This window comes from Stegodyphus dumicola, chromosome 7, assembly GCF_044657685.1.
Source record: "Stegodyphus dumicola isolate Sdum_Otavi_A_Nest chromosome 7, ASM4465768v1".
NCBI classification, from domain to species: domain Eukaryota; kingdom Metazoa; phylum Arthropoda; class Arachnida; order Araneae; family Eresidae; genus Stegodyphus; species Stegodyphus dumicola.
In genome coordinates, this window is record NC_140774.1 from 57,073,399 (window position 1) to 57,096,675 (window position 23,277).

Consider the following 23,277-nt stretch of genomic DNA (forward strand, 5'->3'; position numbering starts at 1 on the left):
ACCATAGACACATCGGATCAGATGTGCAACACTATATCATGTAGTAGAAAAACTCGTTGATGGTCTCTTTGTGTGTTTTGTATATGTGCATAATATGGCTAAAAAATCTGAAGAGACATTATTGAGAAAAAAGTTTGCAATAAAGCTAAATGAAGATGTTCTTGCTGCATGGATGAAGAAGCATCTCAATGGACCAATGCCTTGATCAATAAGAACAATTATAAGGGAACTGTTTAAATTGGATTTGAACATTCAACCTTCCAAACAATCTGACAGATAAAAAAAAAAAAAAAAAAAAAAGTGCATTTTGCCCTGACAATTTGCACAAAATGATGTGCAATTTTTGTCAAACATGTTCCAGAGCAATGTGCTGGTATGTGTGCTAATATGCGTAAAGAGCGCTTTGAGAATAAATAAATGACACTTTCTCTCTTCTTGAAGTTCAAAAGTCATGAAATCCTCTGCATCTTTTACTCTAACTTTTAAAATAGGTTTTAAACATGCTTATGCACACTTCATCTCGGAAACAAATGGTTACCATTCCTGTAAGTTTTTCAAAGGGTAGCATTCTGGGCAAATGTTTTGGCCACAGGACATCACTAAGGATTATATATATGTGTGTGTGTGTGTAAGATAAAATATATTTGAATCAATATTCTAATTTAAATTTGCATCAGCCCTGTAACTCGTCATTTTAATTTGAGCATTTTTTCTATTCTTAAAATAGTAATAACTTTTTTGAAACTGCATCATATCTGAAAACTAATTCTGTATCATCTCATTTTATCCTTCTGCACTGTGTATAGTTCTTAGCCAATTAGATTAACAAAATATTTTACTATAAATAATGCTGGAATCAACACTATACTTTAAATAACTTATTTTCAGTTAGAAATAGGGTCTATGATCCAGGCACGCTGGTGTTACACCACTCACTTGCATACTATACACTCTTTTTTGCTGCTCTTTTGCCCTTCTCTCCTGCTCTAGCTTTCATATGCTGCTCGGATTCCTGTATCACCCATTGTTTGAAGAAGGTCTAAGCTTTAAAATTGTAAGATACATACTGTACCTATAATTCTGTGTGAAGCAAATATTGGGTTTCTAAAAATGCTTTATCCAATAATAAAATTAAGTCAAACTCGGACCACTTTCTATCTGCAAGTCCACCATTTCCATCTAAACGGCTTTATCAGTCAATGTGCACAGTTTAGTAATCAGCAAGTCTACACCATCGATTCATTACAGTTATAATTTAGTAGATAAGGATATTATTATCTGATACAGAAATCCTTGTCTAAAAGTTCAACTGTGCAGAATGAGCCCTATCTTAAAGCATAGTTTACCCACAGAATTCAAGGAAATGTGTAAACCACAAGGATTGTAGCTTTGCTATGATAACTAATTTTACCTTATTCTTGCATTCATAGAAAACATCGCTCTTGATCTATTATTCAATGTCCAGAAATGGGGGGAAGAAAACTATCATCCACACTGCTTTGAAAATTAAACAACAAAGTATTTACATTAAAAGTGCCTTAATGAGTTTTTTCAGGGAATTTTCCCTAAATAATTTAACTATGCAGTGTCAATGATTTTGAAGGTCATTAATCTGTTTATAGAATGTGCTTCAAGTGGTGCACAAGGGATAAATTTACTCTTGCTTCCTCTCTTCATTTTTAGTCTAAAGGCACAATTTGCCCAGAAGGATTATTAATTTCATATTGGCATTTTGCGTTGATTCACTTTCTGTCTTGTTTCACTTTTCAGATTGTTGCCACTAAATATTATCGCGCTGTATAATATTTAAAGAAATTAAATAATGAAGAATCTGCATTAATGTATGCAAGTTTCTCGAATTGTGATAAAGCAACAGTACCTAGAGCCATCAAATTTTGAATAATGTAACTTTCACAGAATATGGGCATTTGATAGCCCTAATTTGGAATTTCTTTTATTATCGATTTCATATTTTGTAAAACTTTAATGTTTTTTTGATAAACAAACTCGATTTAAAAGCGAGCAAAGGCAACACTCCACTGGGGAGGGACCTTCTTATCTCCAGCGCACAGAACTGTTTATCGGAAATTCTAAAGATATACTCATTTTAAAATTATTTTGCGACATTACTGTTGAACTGAATTTTATGGTTTAAGCGCACAGAACACGATATTTAATAAATAAAGGTAACACATAAAACATTTAAAAAAATGCCCCTTTGACGTAATTTTAAATCTGAAACCTCGTATTTCAAATACTGTAACCAAATCTGTAATTTACATATTCATCTAAATTAACAAAGCTTTTTTCAATGCACGTACTATACTCTATTTATTTACTGTATGTATCTTTTATATTATTTAAAAGAAGGGGAGAATTTGAGTAAATTATGACCAAGTTAACTTGAACAGGCCGAGAAAGAAAAATAAGCAATCTAAATAAACAGTTCTATATATTTTGAATCTGAATATAGCTTTGTGTGGAGATTTATAGATTTCTTTTCTAGATGAAGTAGATATACTATCAAAGGATAAAATATAATAAAAATATTTCGAAGTTCATTTAAGAAACTAAAAAAAAAATCATTGCAGTGCGTTACTTTACATAATTTAACAAAAAATTAAAACCAAAAATTAACAAAAATGTTTTAATTTTTTTAAACCAAAAATAAGCAGCCCATATAACTGGAATTCCAGAAGATTAGGGTTCTGTTGTAGAAAGATAAAAAAACAAAACATCATATTAAATGAAATATAAAAACTAACATACCTTTAACAATTAGATGACCAATATCATATGGATCTTTAAAAGAACTAAATAATCCCTAAAACAGAATGAAACAATCTAGCATTATGTAAATTAACATAGATTTTTCTACTGAAGTTTATGAGAAAAACAAATCATATTAAAAAACAATACTTCAATTTACAACATCAAATCTTTAATTTTTTAAAATTAATATTTGTTATATTCTGTTAAGAAATTCAAACCACTGGCATTTAGTTTCTTTCATCTGGGAATACGCATACATTTCAGATTTTGCTAAAAGTGTTTTCTTTTTGGGTGGTAGTTAAATAATTTCTTATCTATGTTCGTCATGTTCTGTTTACCTTCCAGCTTTGACTTTTCTAGCTGTTTTTAACTTTTCAAGTTTGTAATCAAATATCACAAAGCATATACAGATTATTTAAACCATCCTCATACCAACCTGAAAAGAAGATGTAGCTTTCCTCCTAGGAGCCAAACATGAGAGAAACCACTAGTGTTCAGAGTCTTAGCTACTGAACAACTTGAGTAGACAGTCCTATGAATAAATTTAGAGTAGAGTAGGAAGTACATCAGCTATTCTTCATAGACCTTCAAGCCCAGCTCTATCCTAATTTTGCCCAGCTGTATCTTTAATGTTATGATTATCTACCTGCATGAAAATATGATTACGCGCTTTCTAATAGAAACTGGCTTTTCTTATATTGGTTGTTGGCTGGGTGTTGTTGTATACACTGAAGAATTAAATTAAGCTGTGAGCTAGCAGTACCTTTTTCGCAAATTAAAGAACAACTACATAAGAAAGATTTTCTTAAAGATGTCCATCAAGATTTGAAGGTTTTGAAGTAGTATTAATATTGTATGGATAAACACATTCAAGACAAACATTATGAAAGCAAACTTCTAATTTTAATTTGCTATAACTTCTTTTATTTTTCATTTCATTTGGGAACTTCCTCTCTCTATTTTAAAAATAGCGCTATAATTCTAAACTGCATCATTCAAATTATCATGAGATCCTACGTAATGCTTAATGCAGATACGTCTTTGCTCAATCACTAAATAATTGTTAACCAAAATTTTTTAACTCAAACTGAAACTTTTTGAATATCTACCTTCTTTCTCTGAAATCCTGCAGCACATTAGCTTATGCTTTCCTCCTGGCAAGACGCTTTGCGGCTACCTTCTTTTTGTTCACTGAATATGTGTTGAGCTAATAAAAATATAGGGTGCATAAGACGGCCGTCCGTATATAAACCAAATATTGGTGAATCCAGAATTGTTTTCCTTAATAATAAAACTATCTTGAATCAGGCCATGTCTGCATTGCTAAGTTTCTTTGCTAGCCATCTGTTATGCCACCACCAAACTCCAAATCATTCATTATCATGGCATACATATATTATTGAGCTAGTTTATCAAGGTGCTATCCAGATGGAAACGTAGTTAGTTACTCTGACTGCTGTATTGTAGAGCCCGGGTTCAAATCCCGGATAAGGCATGGATGTAGTTTGTCCACTCCCTCATAGGCAGTAACAGTGGTCCACTTATTAGGTGCCTTCATAATAAAGAGACCATCACTTCTGGTTTTAGTAGTAGCCAATGCCTATAAGTGGCTAGAGCTTACCATTGGAATAAAAAAAAAATATCAACACAATTTTTATAATTGGTGTATACTTTTATTCCTACTGGGTTTATTCTCATTCTCTTGAAATGCTTTTTTAAAAAAATCTTAATGGTTTGAGCGATAGCTCTTATGATATTAAATTTCACAGACCTTGCACTTTATATTGAATTTTTGTCTTAATACTCTTACAGTATTGCCAACCACTTAGAGAAATCAGCTTTGTTCAGCTCCAAGATTCTTAAGACTAATTCATTGACAGCTTCTTTATATACAGATGTGACATGAGAAGGCATTCATAGTATTTAAGAATTTCGACTCTCCATTGGTGTTATGACTGATATTTTGTGCAAGTTCCGATTCTTGTATTGCCTTAAGGGTTGCCTTGAAACCACTAAATATTGTTGCTTTTTAAATTAAATTCATACGTGAAATTTCCAAACTTAGAGAGACATACATTACAATAAATTCAGAGATGAAGTTTGAGATTTTATATAATACAGGCAGCCTATTTAAATGTTAGGAATACAGCCCAGGACAAATTACTAGTATTTTGTAGCTGAAGCCATTCAATCATTTGACTAGAATATCTCAGAATATGAAATTTTTGCTACGTTTATCATTCTTTCCTTACCAAAGATTTCTTTAGATGACTTTCACACCAATAGATTACATGCTAACCTTGCATCATATAATTATGGCTTACCTTGAATTTTAACCCTTTAGACTTAAGGTTACCCTTTAGTCCCTCAAGCCTTAGCTGCTAATAATAATAATAATAATGGTTAAGCAAATTTCTTTGATATACCTCCAAGCATTCATTTTATAATTTAAAATCAAAATATTTAATTTCTGGTTGATATTTTTATGTATAAATTAGGTATTTTATGTATATACTTAATTTTTCAAAACCTTTAACAATATTTTTTTACACTTCATTTAGAAGTTGAAAAATATAAAAAGTATCTACTAATAAATTAATTTAATTAGAAATCTATTGACAGATATTTTAATGTTCATGTTTTTGGTATATTAATTTGCATTTCTGACCCATAAATCAAGTGAAAATTTCAACTATGTTTTTGTTTCATATTTTAGAGCATCACACGTTTTACAGGTAATTTATTCCCCCCCCCCATATTCACTTCAATGATTATACATAATTTCACAGCTCAGATATTATTAATAAACCATTTAGAATCAGTTGCCAATTTAGTGATGAAGGTAATTTATTGCATATATAATCATGCTCCTAAAATTTTAATGAAGAAAGAAATAAGTGGTCAAAAGTGTTAAACAAATTGACGGTAATTTACGGAACATAAATGAAGTGGTAACAGCTATAATATACCTAAATACAGTAGCTAATTTTTTTTTCTCTTTTTTTTTATCACTGACAGGCCCTCAGCCAACTTTGGCTTGGCCACTACTAAGGCCACAAGTGGAGGTCACTTTATTATGAAGGCACCTAATAGGTGGACCACCTTTGCCTCCTATGAAGGGATGGACAATTAACAACCATGTCATCTCCAAGATTCAAACCCAGGCCCTTTGGTATCGCTGTCGACTCCCCTGACCACTATACCGTCTTGGCAGCCAGTTGCCAAAGTACTTTATTTGAATAGCAATCTCAAAATTCCTTGCTAAAGCATATCTTAGTGATTAGAGTGGAAACAAATTATACAACTCAACAATTTTTCTTGTAATGTCACCTTTTGAAATAGAAGATAGTATTATAGTTTACCGATATAGTATTGTTCCACAGCTCTAGTCTTTCTTAAGAATTAGAGTTTCCAGAACCTTTTATTTTTCTACACATGCTCCATGTGTGCATTTCATCCAATATTTACAATCACCACATTCTATATATAAGCTGCATTATATATAAGCTGCATTTGTCTTTTTAAATCACAAGTGTAACTTAAACATACAAATGAGAAAATATTGATGCATACTTATTGCTAAAGCATAGATATGCATAACTTGTTACCTACATTATAGAATGGAGCCATTCAAAGCAAATCTATAAAATTTATTGCTTCTGCCAATGATTAAGAAAGCATATTATGTACTAATATGCAGATGTAGTGTTAAATGAAGATTAAACTGCTTTACCAATTTTTCAACATACATTTGCATTTATATGACACCAAGAAAAATATAATTTGAAAGTTAGAAATAAACACGAGTTTTTATTCCTTTAACCTACTTTTGGTTCCCTCCCCCCCCCCGGATTAAATTAAAAAAATTCTTATTAGGTTAGCTAAAAGAAAAGAAGAAATTACGTTCCTAAAAAATGAATTTTTTTTTTCCTTTACAGCCCTAAGCAAAAATAAAGGATTTTCCTCGTATGTGAAAATATAGTATTTTCAATGGTAAAAGTACACTTTACATACTTTAATGTATACAATTTATGAAAAAAGATTTACTATATTTATGTATGTTACATAAATATAATTATACTTACTATTGGGCATTATCTGCAATGTGTTTTATATATTATTTATAGATACACTAGTGTATACACATATAATACACATACTATTATATTCATGGAATGTTAAAAACTGTATTCAGAGAATATCACATCATTGTTCACAGAATATTAATCATTCCATCTGTTAATTGTGTAGTATATTAATTAGACTATCTGTTTTTAAGGATAAATAATTAAACATGAAATAAGAATATCATTTTACAATATTAATAACTTAGTATTAAGTACAGAAGAAGATGCAATAGATAAATTATATTAAGAATCATAAACCTGAAATGTATTTAATATTAAAAACTTGTTACATAACATTAAAATCAGAAACTCTAAAACAAAGAAAAACTTACATATTTCCTAATCAGATCTTTTTGTGTACTGTTATCAAATGTGTATGATGCAAGATCAGATATTGTTTCAGTTCCCATTGTGCCAGAAATTGTAATTAAGAGGAAAATTGACCCAGCACCATCTTCAAGATCTTTCCAAACAGAATGTGTTCGTTCTTCATCAAAACCAGTTAAATCTATAGTACACCTAAAATCAATTTTTATTAAACATTTAATTTATAAAAAACAGATATAAAAAGTATTTAGTAGAAGTTATTTATAACAGCTTAAATATTTTTTCAAGTTTATTTATTTATTTTTTTGTTTTGTTATTGTTGTTAGGCAGTCAAAAACGTACAGAAAATATTTTTTAAGTTAATAAACATGTTTTCAAAATATATTATGCTTTCAAATAGAAAAAGAAAAATTAGAAGCAAAAATATCTTCATATTTTTTTGCTCCTGAAGAAGATCACTGTTGATTGTTGCAAAAGAAGATCCTGATTGCTATTGAAATCGATAGAGTTTTACACAAAACGTATTTCAGAATAATATTGATGTTTTGCCCAATTTTATATATTACACTCTGTTTACAATCTACTTCATTAAAATTTATATGTTCTGCATTCAGTGTACTTTAAATATCAACATACCTGCCCATGAAATCATCTTTTCCATGAAAATCTTTATCATACACAGAAATTTCAAGCACCTTTGGTTGATCAGAATACATGTGCAGATTGAACTGCTCTAACCACTGAGGATTTAAAGTTTTGAACATTACCTAGGAAAAAAAGAAAGAAAAACAGTGCATGCTCACTTTAAATAAAATCATACTAGTTTATAAACAGTATCAACTAAAAAACCCTTTTCTAAAAGTATATTCTTTTGATTCATTTTGCCAACATACTCAAAAACTATCTTAACTAACAGTCACTTCTAATGAAAATTAAGTAATGTTTTAGATTTTAAATAACACGATTAAAAGTGGTTGTTTTCATAATTTGTATTCCCTTACCATTTTATTGCATGTTGAAATATGAAAGCTATCATTACCGAATTATGAATGAATGAAATCTGGATCACCACACGGCAAATGCTACTATGTTATCTCACAGAGGCATGGTGAAGATCTGTTAATAAAAATTATGCCGAATTTCTGGGCTATGGTGTGCAAATATGTAATGGGTATGGTGAGTGATTTAAAAGGAATAGCCCTTTGAGGGCTACTCATGCTTTTGCCATGTAAAATTGGATAGAAATAAAAGCTTAATATATTATTAATGAAATAATCTTCATTTATGTATTCTTAATTATTTTTATTTTCATATTCAAAAATATAATTTTAGAGGTACCATCTAAAAAATAAATAACTAATTAAAAGCATACTACATTATTATCCAAAAGTAGGTATTTAGGTATTTTTCTGTTGATCATTTTGTATAAATAAAAAGTGTTGCCGAACAATGAGATTAATATGATTTGTCACCAGTAATAGATTAGCATGATGTTAAAACACACGCATAAGGTCTTTGTTTTGATTTTACGTAACCTCAATCAGCGAGCTTTTCTTCTTGTGAAGAAGGGTATAAATTAACACTTATTTCTAGCAGTCTCTTCTCTCTTTGTATATATATGTATTGATGTGTGCACTACATGACTTCGTTGAATGGAATATTAAAATATACCCATCTTTTCTTTCATTTAAACTTATTGGATTGAATTAAATCTACTTCGTCCATATTGCCTAAACCACAATAGAATAAATGCACTCTTTAAAACCCACTATATTTAAGACACAATAACACGCCGAACAAATACTAATTCAGAAGTCAAACAACAAAAATCAGTGTTATATTTTAAAATTTTCACAGGACTAGTTTCGATGGTTTTACCGAACCACCATCATCAACTGCAAAAGAGCAAATGAACGAGATAGGATATAATGATCAGATAAGAAAGCCTGGACAGAAAATAAGCTAGTGGCGCCATCTGTTCATGAAACCAGAACTAAAACATAATTTCTTTAAAGGCTGAATGCAAAGATAGATTGGAATTAGGATTGTTAACTAGAACAAAGATTTTTTTGAATGTGAAATGCCTCTAGAAAATCCAGTTCTCCAATAGAAGATGTTTTTTGAATAATTTTGGGAGCAGAAAAATATTAATAGCAAAAAGTCCTGAATCATCTTGACTTTTTACTTAAGTGTAAACATAAAAAATTGATCCCCAATTTCATTCAAATCGAATCTAATCAAAAACCTTCCAGTTGCGTTTCAAGAATTCTGCTAAACTGCGAGCTTGCCTTACTTTGGTCCATCATAAGGGATACATGTCAACAATTGTCCAAAATTGAACATGAGCTCTATAAGCTTCATCTGAAACTCGCTAATTCATATCCAAAATTCACTGCCCTTGAACAAAAGTTTTGGTCTAGAACGGAGAATGCAGTTAACTGTCATAAAAACACCCTTGCAGTTAAATTCAAAAAACTTCTTTTACAGTCTTCCAGTTCAAGTAGTTCTTCCCATTATAAACATTAAGCCACTAGTTCATATTTCTAATGTTAGTTTATCAGAAGAACAAGAGAGAATTCTGAAATATAATTTTAACTTCTCACAAACCTGTAAACCCTCGATTCCAAAGATTTTGGCTCCTATCGAAAAAGCTTTCAAGTTCAGCAAAGTTTCAGATTCACAGAAAGAAATAATTAGGCATCTTATCGCTCATAATGTGAAATTCGATAATAAACCTTTGAAACCCAATGTAACTGCGAGAGAAAGAGCTACATTGCATGAAATTCAGTCTAACATGAATATTATCATTTCTAAGGCTGACAAAGGTAGCCAGATAGTCGTCATGGATAAGAACACTTACATCGATGGTGTCACTAAACTCTTAAACGAAGGACCATATAATCCGATCCCTAAAGATCCTTCACCTTTGGACCTCTCAAAAATAAAAACTGCAATCAAATCTTCCCAAATCATTTCAAGCAACTTAAAACAATCGCTTATCCCATCTGTTGCGAATTGTGCCAGATTATATGCTCTTTCCAAAATTCATAAAAGTGGTATTCCTTTCTGCCCTATTGTATCAAATTAGGTACTGCCTCGTATCCATTAACTAAATATTTAATTTCTAGATTTTCAACTCTATTAGACAATAACATTTACACCATAAAAAATTCAATAGAGTTTGTAAAAAAGGTTAAAAACATTTCGCCTAGAAATTTACGGCCCACCAGCGGTCAAGCGGTAAAATCGCTGAATACTGGTAGTTCTGTCCGAAGTTCGAATCCCGCGAACGTGCTGGCTGCGTGGGCGTTTGTGGTTTTCCCCATGTGTAACGTGTATACGAGCCAGTTCACCTTAGAAAGTCCTCCACGAAGGCATCCCTCCCCTCAGGCAGATAGCCCTAGTGTGCTTTGCCATATTCTCAATACACCATACAAAATACCTAGAAATTTACTCACAGTTTCTTTTGATGTAAAATCATTATTCACCAATGTTACAGTGGAGGGTGCATTAAGATGTCTAGAAACCAGACTTCGCGAATTTCATTTCTCTTGCATCGAAATTGATGAGCTAATTTCTCTCTGTTGAAACAAACACATTTTGTTTTCCAAAATAAATATTACAAACAAACTGAGGGTTAGCCATGGGAAGCCCCCTCAGTCCCATCCTGGCTGATATCTACATGCATTAAAATGAATCGAAATTGTTTGAAACTTTAAACTTCCCGGTATGGTTCCGCTACGTAGATGATACTTTTACCCTGTTAGAAGGTAATAAAGATGATTTAAATAAAGTTCTTTCAATAATGAATTCTATTGATCCTGCTATTCATTGACTTTTAATCTCAAGACTTGCCATTCTCTTCCATTTCTCCAAATTCTGGTCACACGTAACACATCCAACTTCAGTACTACGGTTTACCGTAAACCTTCATCGGTTTCCCTTCCACCACACTTTAAATCATGTCATCCAACTAAACAAAAGTTAGCTTCATTTTATTCCTATGTTTTCTGTGCTCTTCAAGTTTGCTCCTCCAAACTATCCCTTGATGAAGAACTAAATTATTTGAAAGCAATAGCTATTGACAGGGGCTTTTCACCCAACATTATTAATCAAGCAGTTAAAAAAGTCTCATCCCAACACACTAAAAGGCACACTTTTGTTTTAGGAGATTATAAAAATTCTGTTGTCATTCCCTTCTTTCCGTCAATTAGCTATAAAGTTGCACATATTTTGCAGAAATTTAACTTTTGGGTCATTTATTTTCCCATCAATAAAATTCCGAGTTCCATACACAAGGACCCCATTCCGGATATGAATTCCTGGGGTATTTATAGGATTCCTGGCCAGCGTGGTTTAATTTACATTGGACAAACTAAGAGAGCCTTAAAATTTCGCGTCAAGGAACATGAGGCATACGTTAGAAAAAAGGAAACACAGAAGTCTTCTGTTGCCTACCTAACATTGTTGGTCCGAAAATCACACTTTCAATTTTTCTGCTGCCAAAATTATTCAAAAAACATCTTCCATTGGAGAACTGGATTTTCTAGACATTCAAAAAAAATCTTTCTGTTCTAGATAACGATCCTAATTCCAATCCATCTTTGCCTTTAGCTTTTAAAGAAATTATGTTTTAGTTATGGTTTCATGAAAAAATGGCGCCACTAGCTTATTTTCTGTCGAGGCTTTCTTATTTTATCTGATCATTATGTCCTATCTTGTTTATTTGTGCTTTTGCAGCTGGCTATGGTGGTTCAGTAAAACCATCAAAACTAGTCCTGTGAAAATTTGAAAATCTAACACTGATTTTTGTTGTTTGATTTCTGAATTCACTATATTTGTTTACCGTAGCGACACTCTGGCCCGAGGTTCGTTTAACAGCATTGCATTTCGTTCATTTTTAAACTCAGAATGCACAAAATTTACATCATCTTCAGAATCATCTAATCATTGCCACATGTTCTATTCAAATACTAAAATAAATCTAAAACGATGTATAAAAGAAATTCAGCAAAGAACAACAACAAAGAAACAGTTTTTCACAGACGATTCAGTATTTCTCATTTAATTAATTCAGTCCTCACTTCTCTACAAGGCTAAAATACATAAAAACTCAAAATATCTATATTAAAAATTACGTAAATCTTAAACTCTTATTTCCTTGAATAAATTCGATGGAATGGATTAAGCATTATTTAATTCGAAATAATAAAAGAAGGCGTTATCTTTGTTGTTCCAAAGCTTGGTTGCTCTAGATTGGCAACAAATCACTATTCTGCCAAGTTTAAAATGTAAATTAACATGGTCGCCATGGCAAAAATAATTAGGCTTAGCCACACTTAAACAACTTTTAAATTGTTGATAATTCTACAAATATTGCATACAGATTTACTAAAAGCATAAAAACCTTAACCGGAAGATAAGGACAACATAATTAAATCATTTTTAAAGCAAAAAATGCACAATTTACAAACATATAAGAATAAAAAGCTAAGATTACTGAGCTGAGTAACAGAGTGGAGATATATATACATATATTTATATACTTTTTGGTGCGGCCGATTGCAACCAAAATATAACGAGCACATATACATGTTATAGCAGTGTCCTATATACAAAATTTCAACATTCTGAGGCTACTCGATTTTCAGTTATGCGAGATACGTATGTACGCACAGATACCACGAAAAATTCTCTTCAGAACTCATTTTAAATTAGTTTTACAATTTTTTGGGGGAGAAAAAGTCCTTTATCCTGTCCTTATGTGCTGATGTCACACAAAAACACCGTTAAATTGCATTCGATAGTGATGAAAATGGATATTTGTGTTGAAATATGATGCCTGAAACTTTTCGCGATTACAATACTTTGTTTTTACTTCGTACAAGAAAGTAAAAAGGACTGAGCAAACAACACAATATTTTCAAAGTTATAGGACTGGTTATACTGCACACAAGGCATCAAAAGACTCATGAAACATAAAAAAAAAAAAAAAAAAAAAAAAAAAGAAGAGGAACCTAAAAACACTGCACAGCCACGACAAATTAAGATTCCTATTCAAGTGAATTTATATGGTGCTTTCATTTTGTTGCAATTTTAAAGGGCATTAAAGATTTCTGGGCAGTGCAATGACTAGTGCATGTTTTAGTTGAATAACGTTACATCTTGAGCTCATATTTATTTAAGCTTTTACATGTTATATCCATAACTTTTATTTTTTTTATTATTAGACTACATAAAGAACAATCTGTTTTTCCAAATGTCAATGGAATGATTAGCGCAAGTTTGGCAGAATCTTTGCCAATTGTCATGGTCAATGGGAACCCACATATGTACTAAAAACTGCCTTATATTAATATTTTATATGAGCAGTATTCAAACAGCAAACCTATAATATACAGGGTATTTTTGGTATGTGGCTATAAGCTTCCCCCCCCCCAACTAATCATAGGCAATCCTCCTAATCATAGTTTTTCTAAATAAACTAGAGAATTTTTAGCACTGAGATTAAAGCAGTTTTGAAAATATGGAACTTAACTTTCTACATAGTTTTTGCAGCCTAAAACGTCCTGTCAGAACAATGTCCGTTATGCTTTATATGCTTAATGCAAAGTGTTCTGCATTTTTATGTAAAAAATTAAGTGACATATTCGAAATAAATATTTTCTTAGGTTAATGAAGAATCAATTTTCTTAGGTTAATTTTGGTTTGCTTGAAGAATCTTTAATTGCTAAGCAGCTTTGTTTTATAGTTAGTTATCAAAAATTTAGGAAAATTTTGATTTCAGCCAAAAATATGCATTGAAAGGTGGTCAATACTACTAAATTTATTTTCCAATATATTATGTTCCTGAGCACAGTATCTAAGAACATCAAATGACTTAAATTTATTAAAGGACAGTAAATAATTTTCTAATTAGGTATATTTCGCTCTGTCAAGATTACACAAATTACTAAAATTTGTTTTTTTTTTGAAAATGTTCTCATTCAATTTGCTGCCTCATTTAGGGAAGCTTTCTAACTGGAAGTATATGCTTTAGTTTAAGGAAATAAAACATATAGCTCTTAAGCATCCCCTATACAAATTTTAAAGAAAGTTTTATGACAGTTTTGGATACCTAGAATTAACTCTTAGCTAAATTACTTGAAAATGGCAAAGCACATGACATATCTGCCTAAGAGAAGAATTTAGCATCTATCTCATGTCAATTCCAAGTTTGTCATATGCAAAGTTTTAAAAATTAGAAGCTCCATCAGTAGCCCAGTGGTAAAGACCACTGAATATTGGTAGTTTGACTCAGGTTGAATTGGCTGCATATTTGTTTTTCATGGTTTCTCCATGTGTAACATTAGGTGAATTTCCCTTACAATGGTCCTCTACAAAAGCATCCCCTCTTAGGCAGGTAGCTTTTGTCTACTTTGCTATATCCAAATAACCTAACCTAGGAATTAAGACGCATGGTAGAAAATTATTCTACATACCTTTGACTTATACCTTTCATTTCCTAAACTAAATTTAACATATGGATCACTAGTTCCATTTTCATCCATGGCTAATAGATTTTTCCCTTCAACAAGCACTATTGTAACCACAGAATCCCACATTTGAGTCTTCTGTCTCTTTACAGCAGGGCTTGCAGAAGGAGTATTGAATCCCAAGCGTAAAAGTGTGCCTTTATTGAAAAACTGGAATATTAAAAACAAATTATTATACATTAACATTCTATATATACTTTTAATTAAGATTATAACTCAATGTTTTATAAATTAGGATTAGACTTAACACGTTGACGCCGGCCTGACCCACCTGTGGGTTATAACTTGATTGTTCAGCGGGCCGGCATGACTCACCTATGGGTCAAGCTTGTATATAAAAAAATACTAAAATATGCTTTATACCAAAAAGTACAATTATTATATTATAAAATATAATATATTTTATATTATAATGACTTAATTTTATAATTTTATATTTTTTAATTTTAAAATTTTAATTTTATAATTTGGCGCTGCCCTGCCCGGGGAAACGGGCCACTAATTCAATTCATGAAAAGAACAATGAATATTCGTGCCGCTGTCAACGTGTTAATTCACAAAGCTATAAACTATTAGAGTACGTGGATAAAGTAAAGAACTGTATGGTTATAAGGAAGTCATTTTTGAATTGCAAGGATAATAATGATATTTCTGCTAAGTGATTCATATTAAAATGCATTAGTATATAAATATTTATTAAATTTATTCTTTCAATTATTCGAATAATTTTTGGGGGGTTCATAATAATGATACTTTCTGATCATAATTCATTTTCAATGTTAATTACAATTCTAATTACTACCGCAATTTCATTAGGAATTTCATAATAAAACACACTGCTGGCCAACGTAAATGCAACATCCTGAAGAAAGCATGCAAATAATATGAAATTTACAACATGCATTAGCGGAATGATTAGAATTTCAGTGCAGACGCACATCATGTGCGCCTGTCGCGCCAATTCAAAGCAGTATTTAAGGCTTGGAGTTTTCAATCATTTAAAGTTTGGCAATTGTGTTTTTCTTGTGGTTTTTGAAAAAAAAAAAAAAAAAAAAGATCAATTATGCCTTTATCATTTGATCAAGTATCTGAGTTCCAAAGAGGAAGGATAGTGGCCTACCAAGAATGTGGGTTATCTTTCAGGGAAATCAGTAGTTATGCTGGACGAAACCAAACAACTGTAATGCAGATATGTGACCTTTGGATGCAGGAGGGTATGACGGACTGATGTATTCGATCACATCCACCTCATTGCACCACTTCACGTGATGACAAGAACATTTTGCACATGGCAGTGACAGATCACTCAGTCACATCACGAACCATAGCACAGCACATTCAATCTCTAACACATCATCCAGTGTCTGTGCGTACCATTCAACGCCATTTACAGCAGAGTGGTCTGCCCGCAAGATGTCCATTGCTTCGTCTACCCTTGACGCAGAACCGCAGACTTCTCTGCCGCCAGCGATCATCATTTGATGCAATGAAAGAAGGATGCGGACGGCAGAATAGAATGAAATTGTCTTTAGTGACGAGTCACGCTTCTATCTGCAACGCCACAATGGTCGGATTCGAGTCTGGATGAGAGGATGCTAAACAGCTGCATTATGCACCGCCAACACTGGTTCTGCACAGGGTATTATGGTATGGGGCGGTATTGGATATCACTCTCACACTCCTCTAGTACGCAGTGCAGGTACTTTAAACAGCCAGCATTACATCTCTGAGGTGTTGGAGCCAGTTGTCCTTCCTTACCTTCAGGGCTTGCCCACAGCCATATTTCAACAAGATAATGCACGACCGCATGTGGCACGCATTGTCCAAGGGTCCTTCATCAATCTCCAGATTGAATTGCTTCCCTGGCCAGCTCGCTCTCCGGATCTTTCACCGATAAAAAACATATAGTCCATGGTTGCTGAACGATTGACCCAGATTACATCCCAAGCTGCCACACCAGATCAACTTTGGTAACGTGTGGAAGCTGCTTGGTCTGCTGTACCTCAAGAACACACCCAAAGTCTCTTTGAATCAATGCAGAGGCATGTGGCAGCGGTGATCTCCAACAATGGCGGCTACACTGGCTACTGATTCTGGAAGGAACCACACTTCACAGAAGTCTATAAATTTAATCATTTGATACTTGGTCAACATTTATCTACTAAATAAATTTTGTTGTGATATCTCTGGTCTTTCTTGGTGTTGCAATTTGGGTGGCCAGCAGTGTATTTTTTATTTACCATTTCTCAGGAGTTAAATATCAATTTATTAAAGGAGAAGTGGAAGAATGGGTCATAACATCACACTAGACAAGAATGTAAGAATGCAACTGGTCAATAAGAAATAAATTCCTACACCACAAATAGGTTATGGAATAATTCTAAAGTTAAATAGTGTTAGAATAGATGAAGAACATTCTTTTCTCATATCACTTTTTTAAACTGCATTCATGAAATTAACTTCCAGTTAAGTAGATCAACGAACAAATGATATCTTTCCAGAGTACCAGCTGGTTGTTAGTTGACTGAAACTTATCCTAAGATGATAATTGACAGAAATTTATCGCTCATTTTTTGGCATTATACACTCATGGTTGTAAGCAAATATCTTTTCACATACATTAAATATAAATGAATAAAAAAACATTCTGCTGTTTGATATATAAATATACTTCACAAACATCTTTTAGTCTTCTAAAACAAATTTGATTTATGACTATACCTAAAATAATGTTTGCTTATGTATTTGTGTTGTTGTGTCTAGTGGTGTGGGTTCAGTGAAATGCATGACGTAACTCAAAACAGACTAGTTCATGGCACAAACATTTATTTCTAACTAATAAGACAGCAGCGATGCGCTATTTACGCAGTTACATTACATTCTACTCTACTCTCGTTCACAGAGGTTCTCGGGTATAAGAGTACTGATACTCTCGAAATCAGATGCTACATCCCTCCCAACTTATTTATAGATTTAATCTCTGAGGAGCTTTGTGGATGCGCGTAGATCGTCCAAGTCCTGGCTGAGGTTGCTGCAACTCTTTATCAGGATCCACTGGAAGGACTGGATCAGTTTTCCTTGGAACTGACGATGTTTCAAGTCCGGCTGAAGTTTGCACAGCTTCACTTCTTTGTTCAATGACCTTGTCCGGAGCCTGTGGCTTCATGTTTCCATCTGAAGTAGCAGCCATACGAGGTTCATAGATTATCGGCACAGACGGAACCTCGCTCCCTACCGATCTGATCGACGTGCCGGTGTAGTAAAGTTCCTTGAACGTCAATGGTATAATGCAGCACTCCATCCTTATTTGTCACTCTGCCAATTTTCCGTCGAGAATTTCCCGATCTATAATCCCGAATGGCAACCTTTTCTCCAATCTCAAAATTTCTGTCTTTGAAATCATAAGTATTCCTTCGGATGCATTCTTCCACTCTTCGTTTAAGATTCGGAACTAAATCAATTCGAGTTCTTATTTCTCTTTTTAAGAATAACATTGCTGGACTTAACAAGGTTGTCATGTTCGGTGCCTTTCTGTAATTCATGAGGAATATGGCAAGTTTTTGCTTAATATTTCCTGGATAACCTTGCATTGCATGTAATGCTTGTTTAACAGTGTAAATGTACCGCTCTGCTTGCCCGTTACTTGCCAGTTTAAATGGAGCACACATTTTGTGTTTAATTCCATTATTCCTCATAAAAGTTTCAAATTCCCCCGATGTAAACTGAGGACCATTGTCACTCACTACTACTAAAGGCAGTCCGTATCTTGCAAAACAGTCTCTCAAACATTCAATTGTCTGAAAGGAATTTGCTGACTTTAAGGTATACACTTCTAACCATTTAGAATGTGCGTCAACGATAATCAAGAACATTCGTTCAAAAATAGGGCCTGCAAAATCTACATGAATGCGTTCCCAAGGCACACTTGGATATTACCAGTGATGGGACTTTCCCTTACTGGACCTGATTCGAACTTAATACAATCGACACAGTTCCTAGAAACTTCTTCAATATCATGATCAATTCCCATCCAAAAGACGTAGGTTCATTTTAACGACTCCTAAATGTCCTTGGTGTAACTCTTCAAGAATTTTAACTCGGAGTTTTTTTGAAACAACTACCCTCTGACCACTCATTATACAGTCATCTTGTAAGGTGTACTCTGCTTCCCTGCCTTCCAACCTTTCTCCAGATTTTAATTTCATATAAAGACTATTTAATTCTTCATCAGCTCGCGTTTCCCGAGCTATCTCCCTAGCTGTTACCGGAAGAGTTTCAATTTGGGAGATTTGGAATATTTCAACATCATCCTTAATGTTTAAATCTTCGGACTTAAGAGGTAGATGCGACAGGCAGTCAGCATTACCGTATTGGTATTTCGATACACAATATCAAATTGATATGCTTGCAATATCAGTGCATAATGTAAGAGTCAGGTGGCTGTAAGGATAGGAAGTCCTCTTTTCGATTTGAAAATAGCCACTAAAGGTTTATGATCTGTCACCAGAGAAAAGCGTCTCCCCTTTAGATATAGATAAAACTTTTTGACAGCCCAAACAATTGACAGTGCTTCTTTATTGATTTGGGCATATTTCTGCTCCGTGTTAGTCAATGTCCTCGATGCGAATGCTGTAGGCCTTTCTGTTCCGTCAGACAAAACATGTGAGAGCACTGTCCCAAGACCTACCGGAGATACATCAGTAGCTAGAATTAACGGTAATGTGGGATCGTAATGCATTAAAACTCTGTCTGAACAAATTTCCTTTTTTATTTTTTCAAAAGCAATTTGGCAGTTTTTTGACCAACTCCATTTAACATCTTTTTTTGTTAAATTATTTAATGGATGTGCCAAAGTTGCCAGATTAGGGCAAAATTTGGCATAAAAATTCACTAATCCCAAAAAGCTTTTGATGTCTTGGACGCCTTTCAGCGTAGGGGCATTAGCAATTGCCGAAAGCTTTTCATCCGTTTTATGCAATCCATCAGCATGAATTTTATGCCCTAAAATTTAATCTCATTTTGAAAGAATTTACTTTTAGTTAAGTTTAATTTTAGGCCGTGCTCCTTGCATTTTTTGAAAAATCTTTCCAATGCTTTTAAATGAGACTGATCATCCAGTCCTGTCACTCGAGCATCATCCATAAAAATTTTAATTCCTTCGATCCCCTGAGATAATCCCTCAACATAGCGCTGCCAAATAGCTGGAGCTGCATTTAATCCATACATTAAGCGTTTACAAATATACAACCCCTTATGCGTGTTTATTGTTAATAACCGTTGGCTCTCCGGCTGCACCTTCATTTGTAGATAAGCATGACTGAAATCAAGTTTTGAAAAATTTTTACCTCCATTAAGGCATGAAAATATTTCTTCGAGTTTTGGTAATGGATGCTGTGGCACTTCCAAATTAGGATTCAGAGTCACAGAATAATCAGCACAAAGCCTAATGGAACCATCAGATTAAACAATTGGCACAACAGGCGTTGCCCATTCTGAAGTCTCAAGCCTCTCAATGATACCTTCTTTCTCAAGCCGATCAATTTCTGATTCAACCCTATTTTTTAATGCGAAAGGTACCGGTCGTGACCTACAAAATATAGGTTGAGTATTAGGTTTCAAATTTAGTTTTACTTTGTGATTGTTAATTTCACCTAATTTACCGTCAAAAATTTCCTTATACTCCTCAAGCAATTTTTTAAAATTCAATTCACTAGAAGTTTTCAATGTTTTGATAGCATTCCAATCGAGATTGATTTTATATAGCCATTCTCGACTGAAGATTGTGTCCAAACTTTCCTTCACAATGTATAGATTTAAAACTAATTTTTGACCTTGGTATTCAACTTTAACAGGAACATATCCTAAAGGTACCACCTTATCACCCCTGTAAGTTTGAAAAACTAAATTTGTAGGCTGAATCTTTTTATTGGAAATTTTTCTAAATTTATTTATAGACATTACCGAAACTGTTCCCCCAGTATCAAGTTCCATGCTAACTGGTTTGTGTTCAATTTTAACTTGAAGCATTATTGGCGGTCTTTTTGGCTCTTCCTCTTTTAACATGTGCGTTCTGGAGTTAAATCCATAGATGGGGACCTCACTTTTCGAATCATAATCATTATCTGCCTCAACTTTCTTTTGTTTAACCTGGTGGTTTTTCCTAGACAAATAACACGCCTTTTGAATATGTCCAATTTTTTTACAAAAGCGGCATTCACTTGTTGCAAATCTACAGTTGTTTTTATTGTGATTTGCTCCTAAGCAACGCGAACAAGTTTCATTTTTACCTTTATTATTCTTAGCAACAAGGTTTCGTTTCCGCGGTTTGGACTCATTTTTCTTGGTTTTAAGTACCTTCAGTTCTACGGAATTTCCTATAATCTCATTTGCACCCTTAACCGCCTTTTCCATCGCCAAGGCTATCTTTAATGTTTTCTCTAAATAGATATAATCTTCCTGAAATAATCGATCTAAGATATTATGATCTCGTAGAATGCTAACGAAAACATCTCTTAACATTGTATTTAGCATATCCTCTTTATATTCACAAGGAATTGCTAATGAGCGTAATTCAGTGACATAACTACTAATTAATTCCCTCTCATGCTGTTTTCTATTAATAAACATGTGCCGACTAGGTATTATTAAAGCTTTAGGATTTAAATGATCCTTAAGAACCTTTTTTAGTTCGGTAAAATTTTTATCTGAAGGATTATCTGGAGAGAGTAAATTTTTCAACAAATTATACAATTTTGCATTCAAGCTTGAGATCAGAACTTTCCCACGTTTTGCCTCTGGAACATTTTGAATGTCCAAAAAAGCCTCAAATCGTTCTATGAACGAATCAAAATTTTCTACCGTTTCATCGAACTTATCAAAAGAAGCAGAAATTTTGTCTTGTTTATGTTCCGATTTCACTTGCAATGTGACCATTAAAGCTTCATTTTGCTTTATTAATTCTTCAATTAACTTCTCCATCCTTTCAAAATAAAAATCAAATAACTTTCCTACCTTTTGCAGTTTTCGGGGAATCCCCTAAATCCAAGTTTCGGTTTTGCCACTACTTTACGCATGTAACTGAGTGCGCCGAGTCGGGAACGATTTGCTTCTCACACAGCCTCATCGCCAACTTGTGTCTAGCGGTGTGGGTTCAGTGAAATGCATGATGCAACTCAAAACAGACTAGTTTGCAGCACAAACATTTATTTCTAACTAATAAGACAGCAGCAATGCACTATTTACGCAGTTACATTACATTCTACTCTACTCTCGTTCACAGAGGTTCTCGGGTATAAGAGTACTGATACTCTCGAAATCAGATGCTACATGTGTTATTATTGCAAAATTCAAAATTTTTAATCAACATTTAAAGTATATTAAAAACATATTAATATTATTAAAAGCAAAAGTTAATAATAATACATGCATAATTAAATTCATAATGTAGCATTAATTTTTTATCACCTTTTTTCAAAAAAATTTTATTTACATAGGATATTCAGGTAAACATATCCAACTGCAAATTCTTAAATTTATGCAGCAGTTTTAAAAATAAACTTTAAAAATTTTAAGGAAATTTTTAAAATAAATTTAAAAACAGGAAAAATTTACATTCCAAGAAAAACATTAAAGTACATGCAATTTATGGTACTTCCTTAAAATGGTAGACCGAGATTTTGAATTGTTAATCAACCGAGATAACTCGACACATGTTCCTATATTAGCATCGTGTTACAGTTTTGCTTTTGCCTTGTGTTCATATATGAGCATTGTGTTTAATTTTTACTAAAGTTTTCGAATTCGCATTGGTTACTTAAGAATATTCTTTCCCTTTTTGTAAATATGCAAAGATTAGCAGTCCCAGTAAAATACTTGAAATCTGTGACAGTTTGTCTGACACAAGAATTGCAGCAACAGAGTACTTCTATAACAATGGAGTTTTAGAGGAATATGCAGTGTTGTTCAAATCTCAAATAAAGATACCAGTATACTTATGGAGAAAATTATTCAACATGTATAAGACAAATTAACAATCTATTCAGACTGCTAAAAGAGATAAAATGAAGAAACATAAGGAAGATGATTAGTCATTTTACAGTGAACTATAATTTCATAGACACAACAACAGGTGTTCACACCCAAAATGTGGAGCTTAGCCGAGTAGCATAATAAAAAACAATGGGGCAGGGCTCGGCATCACCTCATCATATCATTCAAAATTCATGCAGAGAAAGTAAATACAAAAAAATGATGTTTTTATGTATTGTTAATTTCGAAATAGGGGCTTGTCATAACAATCATTAAAAATATTCTTAGGAAACAACACATAAGCATTATTGTTATTACTATATATTGTATAATTTATTTTACATTTACATTTCATGAACTTGGTGAAATCATAGATGCTGCCTTAGCATAATCCTAAGGTTGCCAAATAAGGTCGGGGCTACTATAATAAGGAAGTACTCAATTTATTTTATGCCTAGTATTGTTATACTAAGGTTATAATATTTGAT

The 23,277-nt window shown here is 32.9% G+C and overlaps 1 protein-coding gene across 5 annotated transcripts in view; it reads right to left on the minus strand.

The window, feature by feature from the left end:
* Nucleotides 1-23,277, minus strand: part of Mctp (multiple C2 domain and transmembrane region protein) — a 312,273-nt gene that overhangs the window by 37,920 nt on the left and 251,076 nt on the right. For all 5 annotated transcript variants that reach the window (XR_015042007.1, XM_085820253.1, XM_085820255.1 and 2 more), the window contains exons 7-10: nt 14,708-14,911; nt 7,863-7,993; nt 7,232-7,418; nt 2,770-2,824 (exon numbers count right to left, since the gene is read on the minus strand). Coding sequence is in view for 4 of the 5 variants with exons in the window: in XM_085820253.1 (XP_085676379.1) it covers nt 2,770-2,824; nt 7,232-7,418; nt 7,863-7,993; nt 14,708-14,911 (577 nt within the window). In the remaining variant the exon portion in view is untranslated. The remainder of the gene's footprint in view (nt 1-2,769; nt 2,825-7,231; nt 7,419-7,862; nt 7,994-14,707; nt 14,912-23,277) is intronic.